At 34.4% G+C, this 7,741-nt stretch overlaps 1 protein-coding gene across 1 annotated transcript; it reads right to left on the bottom strand.

Moving 5' to 3' along the window:
* Positions 1-57: 57 nt before the first annotated feature.
* LOC116109188 lies at positions 58-3,123 on the bottom strand. Its single transcript, XM_031395423.1, has 5 exons — positions 3,018-3,123; positions 1,085-2,026; positions 691-863; positions 411-510; positions 58-312 (listed from the first exon to the last, which is right to left on the bottom strand). The coding sequence occupies exons 2-5, from the start codon at positions 1,964-1,966 to the stop codon at positions 58-60; spliced, it is 1,410 nt and encodes a 469-aa protein (XP_031251283.1). The 5' UTR covers positions 1,967-2,026; positions 3,018-3,123.
* Positions 3,124-7,741: the final 4,618 nt, after the last annotated feature.

Here is a 7,741-nt window from a genome sequence, read left to right on the forward strand (position 1 = left end):
TATCAATCTTTAACCAATAGAAAACAGTTGAGCAGTGAAGCATCAAAAGGAAACATTTCAGTTATCATTAGAAAGCTCAATTTCATTTGTTCCATAGGTCTGAATAGATTCTTGCATGAACATACATCTCACCTTACTCAAGAACTGTGCATAATCTCTGAGAACCGAAGGGTTGGAAGGATTTTCCTCAACCATTCTTCTGTAATACTCCTCAGTATTCTCAGAATTGGGGCCATCAATCCTGAGTCCCCTTGGCTCGTCGTCTTTTTCATGGACTGTGTTTTCAAGTTTATTGCGACCCTCCATTTCAATCTGAGAAATAAAATTAAGAAGCATCGCAACCTTTCCAATAATATTTTACAGAGTGACTCAAATAAGCATTCGTAATTCACTAAAGAATTGCTCCTTACCGGAAAAGGTAGTGACGCATTATGATCTTGTTGTGCTCCATCGTCTTCCTCGTCCTCCCCATTTTCCCAGAGGAAACTTGCATAAGCTCCAAGAATATTGCTGAGACGAAATAAAAAAAAAAAAAAAAAAAGGTTATATTTCAGAGATGTCAAAGATCAATAACAGAGCCAATCTCACTCTAGAAGTCAAACTAAATTGTATCAACAATAAAATCCAGCCTCTTTGAAGAGTAAAATTAGAGTGGCTTTTCTCAGGAGATAAATGCAAGTGAGCACTCACCTATCCTGAGGAGCAGCTTGAGCTGCACGTTCAAAGCAACTTGAGACTCTAGCGTGGTCACGGTGGAGCTCCCAGACCAATTTAGCATACGGCATCAAAGTTTCAGCATCTCCAGGGTCTGCTAATGTAGCGCGGTGATAGTAGTCTTCAGCGCCATGAAGGTGGCCCTTGTACTGTTAGTAACAGATATGATTGCATCATTAAGACTAAAACAAGAAAAGTTTTCGCTCAAACATTATTTAGAATTTGACCAAGCAGAGGACTCAGACATATGCTGAATCAGATTGCAGTTCCTTTACACAAGCTAAAATTTCATAATACATCAAGGAACTTTTAAGTTTTGATGACTTAAACTGAATTAGAATCACAAAAGCAGAAAGAGAATTAATCTAACCTGTAAGAGCTGAGCATAATTTCTTAAATACAAAGGGTGACAGGGGAACTCATCAACCATTCTCTCATAGTATTCGTCCATATTTCCACTCTCATCAAAAGTATTCATAGGAGGTAACTCAACAATTCCAACTCCATCAAACCAAGCTGCAACATCAATGCCGAGTCCCGAGGCGAGATACATGGGAGGACTAGGTGGTTCCATTTCTTCATCGAAGATCAAATCTTGATTAGTTACATTCACTCCTCCTTCAAAATCTTCTCCTTCTTCCACAATCAACCCCATGTTGTTTTTGTCCCCGAAAGTGAAGTCACCATTAGCTAAATCGTCTATGTAATCTCCAATCGTAACAGTTCTCACCAATAGCTCTTCACTCTGAACATCTTGTTGGCCATTTTTTTTTCCATCTTCAACCCCATCAAACGTATTAAATATACGAAAAGATGGTGCACTCCTCAACATTGAGTAAGTGAAATATTGTTTACGCAAAGATTTCTTCTGGGTAGTCGAATTCTGGAACTCTTCAGAATTGTAAGCTATTAATCCTTCTAAGTTTCCTTCAGAAAGAGCTTTCGTTAGGCCTTGAAGGCCGAAATCCGTTTCTTGATGGGATTCAGAGAAAGCAGAAGGTGAGTAAGAGCCTGGATATGAACTGTCAGCCAACGTTGTCAAGTTGTGATTAGGCGAACCATGAAACGGAACATGTTTGGTGTTGTCACCGTCTATACTAATCGGACTGTCTCCGAATGCCAACAGAGGCAAAGGGTTTTCTTTTTCTTTTACTCGGAAGAATGACAACAGAGGGTTTTCTTTCACTGGGAGGAATGCCAACTTAGGGTCATCTATTACTGCTACTGGGGTTGATAAACTTCCCCGATGCATGACGTGCAATCTAGATAAGCTATAGCTTTTAATGCAAAGTTTTTAGTGGTCGCTTATTTGCTGTCAATCAAGAAGTCAAATATTAATAAAATAAATCAAGTTACACCCTTATCTACAAAGTTTGATCTCGCAAATATACTTTCATGTGTATATATGTATATATTAATGGTAGATGCTGGATGCAATTGGGTTGGCAACAGGGCTCTCAAATTCTGTCGGTGGAGCGGAATGGGCAGTGCATTACTAGTTACTCTTAATAGGTTTATAACAATTTCCTCCTCAAAGTTTGAGAAAGTAATAAACACATTCCAATTCACAAGGTAACGAATACGCTTAAGAATAATATTACTTTACCATATAAAGGACTGTAATATATTTTGTTAAATTATATATCCCAAATTTAATTAAATTAAATATTAAAAATAATAAAAAAAATGGGAGAATGAAGTATAATGAGAAAAAAAATAATACTAAAATCTTTTCTAAACAAAATTTCTCAATTCTTTCTAGTTTTTTATTTTTTCAATTTTAATATATTTAAAAAAAAAATTGCAAATAATATATATTTACACAAATGGTATTATGGTCTTTAATAATATTTGGGTGTATTTGTTACTTTCTAAAAATTTTGGGTGTATTTGTTATTTTTCTCGTACCTTGAGGAAGAAGTTGTTGTAAAGGAGTTGATAACAAGTAATACGTGATTCTCCCCTTCAAATAAACAGAGAATCTCTTGAACCCCGTGAACGTGAAAGTTACACTAAACCTAAGGCCAAAAAGGAAGTGGGCGAATATCAGAAAGATCAAATCAAATGAATGAAATGACGCAGTTTCTTTTGATCCCAACACCTAGTTTATGCTGCAGTTTTTGGTCCCCAAAGAGGATGAAAACTTATCTAGTTTCTCTAATTTACAGGAACAAGACTCATTGTTTCCAACATATAAAAATCCCACGTAAATATGAAGGACCATCTTATGAAGCAAATAAATATATGCATAAATATGCATGGCAAGAAGTACTCTTCATCCTTGAAGAAAATGAGATTCTTACCTCTCCTGCCCTTTAAGAATACTGGTAAATCAAATTCCTGGACAAGTAGGTTTTGTGTTAAAGAGGTTATTAATATGTGTTAGAAACAAGGTAGAAAGAAGGATAGGGATGTGGTTTGGTTTCTGAATTTTTTCGAGTTTCGTAATTGTAATGCTTTTGATTTGTTCTTTCATTGGGTTTATGAACAAGGAGGCGCCACGTGTTTTTTCAACTGCTTAGGTGTCAGTGCCATCGTGATCTTCTTTCCTCTCATCTAATTTTCCTCTCCTCTGTTCATTTCTCCTTTCTCGGGTCAAAGTCTCCGTTACCAAATTTAGACACCGAAACCGAATTTGGGAATTAAAGAATTACCCTTCTCTCCCTCTAGAAAAATAAATATGGATCAACAAAGGAATCTAATGGTATTTACATTTTTTATATGGATGAAACTAAAATAGCATCATTGAGTGACCTGATTGTAAAAGAACAAAAAAATGTTATATGAATTCTTGAGTTCAAATCCCTCCAGACACTAATAATGATAATCACTTGAATTTTTATCTGGTTAGCATCAACAGTTCCATGCCTTGAGAGATTAATTAAGGTATGTGTAAATTAGTTTGGACACCTCAGAGATTAAAAAAAAAATGAAACTAAAATCGTAAGTTCAAAATTATTTTAATGAGTTGATCTTAAAAATTTAGTGACATAGCTATGCGATATATATATTATTTTATTTAGTTATTTGAAATTCTTTTGATACATATATATTATCAATAATATGTTATTAAGTGTTTCCATTCATTTTTTTTATTAATGAATAATGAATAATAACATTTCACAATTGAGAGTGTATGCATGGAACATGCGCTCACCATCGAGCATTTGCTACTTCCTTATCATAAGATTCAATGTACATCACATTTCCTCTTGCTCTTTATTATTGTTAATAGAGATATAACTTTGAAATAAAAAATTATATAAATTTGATTGTTCCTTTATGTTTGAATGAAAATACACTACCATTAATACGTTTTATTAAATGCTTCAAGCAATACTTAACAAATTTTTTGGATTAAAATTTTTCTACAAGTTCTTTCTGGGATTACAAGTATTTTTTTTTTTTCTCTCTCTCAATGCTTGAAGTAATTTTTAAACGCATTTTTCAATTTTATTCCTGCAAACTTTTCTTAATGCTTCAAATAATTTTGTAAAATTCTTGGGATTAGATTTTGAAAGTATGGTAGACATTGTTAAACTGATAATTCACCCTCTCTCATTGCATAATAGTGTAATGCATAGGAAATTAACTCGAAAAGCAATAATACTACACTTACACTACTCTCTTACATCAATCCCTTACATCATGATGTGGCAGCATGACGTGGCGATTGCCAACTCATCTGCCACGTCATTTCCACTAATTTTTTTATTTTTGCTAAATCCTGAGTTTTGAAATAAAAATTTCCCCTAAAACAAACCGTAAATAAATTCCAAAATCCCTAAAATACAAACCCTACAAATTTATTCCCAAATTTCCTTTCAATCTTGAAAACCTTAGCCATCACCTTCTCTAATCACAGCCTGATCAGGTTGCTATCGTCTACCATCCCAAATAGGTTTCACTTCATCTGATCCTCTTCCTCCACCATTGCCAATCTCAACCACACCCTTGTAGATCTCGACCTTAAACCGTAGTGCGTTAGTCAACCTTTGCACCACGACAATGACCAATGCCAGCCGACCTCTACACCACCATCAGCACCAACCTCATCCGCCACCACAGTCACCAGGAAAGGTATGTACATATTTTACCTTAGATCTTGACAATGTCGGGGAAAAGTTATTCTGTTTTGATATTTATTTATTTAATTTCCAAAGTTGTTAATTCCAAAAAAAATGTTTTCCAACTTCAGTGTCAATTATGCCACACCTTTTGAACAAAAAAGTTGTACCCCATGGAAGCTAAATAAATAAATATCAAAACAGAGTAACAACTTTCCTTTACATTGTTAAGATCCAAGGTAAAATATGTGCAGACCTTTCCTAGTGTGATTCTAGTGGCGGATGAAGTTGGTGCTGATGGTGGTGCAGAGGTCGACTGGCACTGGTGGTGGTGGTGGTGTGGAGGTCAACTAACGCACGACCGTTTAAGGACGAGATCAGAGGGGTGCGCCTGAGATTGGCAGTGGAGGTGGAGGAAGATCGGCTGAAGTAAAACCCATTTGGGATGGTGGATAGTGGCGACCTAGTTGGGCTGTGATTGGAAAATGTGGTGGCTAGTATTTTCAAGATTGAAAGGAAATTTGGGCAAAAATTTTTAGGGTTTGTATTTTGAGTATTTTGCAATTGATTTAGGGTTTGTTTTGGGGGAAAATTTTATTTCAAAATTAGAGATTTTACAATTTTTTTTTTTTTTTAAATTTTGGGGGGAAATGAGGTGGAAAATGAGTTGGCAACTGCCTCGTCGGCTGCCACATCATGATGTAAGGGAGTGGGGTAAGTGTAGTATTATTTTTTCATGTATGTTTGTAAATTCTTCAACTAAAATCACCTATCAAGCAAGTAGTAGTTTCATGAAAAAAGGTATATATATGGTGTTACCATATTTCCGGTGGCACCAATTTAACTGAAATGTAAAAATTAATTAAAACTCAAATCTCTTCCCAAAACAACCCTTCTTTATTTAGCCACCTAGAACATTATCTATCACATTGTCTTTGATGACTGGGAGTGGCCTTGATTCCTCTAAGCTGCCAGGATTCCTTGGAGCCCTTCTCCTATTTGTAGAGTAACTTTTTGAAATTTCAACTTCACATATAATACAATATCGAACCCGAAAAGTTAATAAATCTCGCTGATAAAATGATAGAGATGTCAAATTGTTGTTTCATCACATAGTCCCAGTTAATAGAAATATTAAATTATGTCGTGCATATTTTGTGCACATCTTATATAATTAGTTTTGTGTTGCAATAAAAAAAGAACTATATTAGTTGATACATTTTTTTTATATACTTGACGAATTGTATAGGTATTAACACAAATGAATTCATTAGATTGGTAGATGGTAGATTGCAAACATTAAAGACAAACAATAGAAGTACATAGGTTAGACGTAGGAAAACTTGTTGAGTGCACCTTAAATATCTGAAAAAGCTTTGAGATAAAATTAAATAAAAGTTACTTTAGTATTTTATTATTTTTATTTTTATTTTAAAGAATATTTAGATGAATTACATTCGTGTGCATATTTGAACCCGACATAAATATTAATTAATGAAATATAAATACTTAATAATAATAATAATAATTATTATTATTATAATTATTATGTTTCCTTCATATCAGAAGATATTATTAAAAAAAAAAAATTAGATAATAAAATATTGTTTGCCGAATCACTTGATTAAAAGCCAGACAAAAAAAATTATATAATCCTACGTTAAGTGGGAATAGGAATGAGATTAGGATTTTGGGTCTATATAAAGGAGGTCAAATTATAGTGATCATCCCAAAACTTATTTACTCTTATGCTTCTATTGTAAATGGTTCTCACCCTATAGTTTAGAGTTTCTTTTGTATTCCCTTTATTTTGGATATTTATAGTATTTCTCAAAAGTTTGTAATATTCTTCAAAGAATAGTGGAGTTTTTCTGTAGTGCCGAGGACGTAGGTAACAATACCGAACCTCGTTAAATTCTTGGTGTTATTTATTTTTGCATTTATTGCGGCAATTTATTTTTGCTCTAGTAATTGTTATTATTATATTTCAATAGCTAGTGTTGGAGTTTGTGCTTGTTGAGATTTCTAGAATATTTTGTAATCCTATTTTTGTTTGTCTTTGGATACTCATGATATTATGTAATCTTCTAATTATGTCAGTATATTGTGTAATCTGAAACTGACATAATTAGGATATTCAATGGATTGTATTTTACCTATATAAAGACTGTAACTATGTATTGAAAATCAATGAATTGAAACCCACAATTCTTCAATTAAACATCGTATTAGAGCAAGGTTTTCTGATCTGAATAATTGTTCTTTATAGAGCAACCGTCGAAAAATACACCGGCGTGTAATCATCCCTCCAGTCATCAATCTGAGAAGGAGAAAACGACTACAACCCAAACACCAAATCTAATCAAACACAACCACCATCTTTAGCTGCTGCAAACAACAAAAATACCCAGATTTTTTTTTTTCACTCTCAATAGTCGTCAACTCCAGCCGCACATTACCAAGCAACCCATAACAAATCCGCTCGAAGCAACTCACATTACCAAGTCACCCAATCTATGCCATCAAACCCATACCATCAAGCGACTCATGCCAACCAAGCAACCTGCACAATCCAAACACCAACAAATCAAAACCCAACCAACCATTCTACAATATTCTTTTCCCAGCCAATAAGTTTCAACAACAAACAAAAAATATCCCCAACCATTGCGCAAATTTTTTCCAGCCAACAAGTTCCCACAACAGAAACAAATTACCCATATCCCAAAATCACACCGACGACGACGATCAAATCACCAAGGCAAGAAGATCCAAGCAAAGAACAACAAATCGTTGCCGATGAGCCCATCAATCTGCTGCTTCTGAAGCCGACGACACCAAACCAAAGTTCCACACCAACTCTGATATGTCGCCGATGACTCTGATCTGCCGTTGCTATATAGTCGTGAATCATCGCCTTTCCTTGGTCCAAAGAAAGTTTGTTGTGTTTGTTTACCTTT

This window comes from Pistacia vera, unplaced genomic scaffold (genome assembly GCF_008641045.1).
Source record: "Pistacia vera cultivar Batoury unplaced genomic scaffold, PisVer_v2 Contig575, whole genome shotgun sequence".
NCBI classification, from domain to species: domain Eukaryota; kingdom Viridiplantae; phylum Streptophyta; class Magnoliopsida; order Sapindales; family Anacardiaceae; genus Pistacia; species Pistacia vera.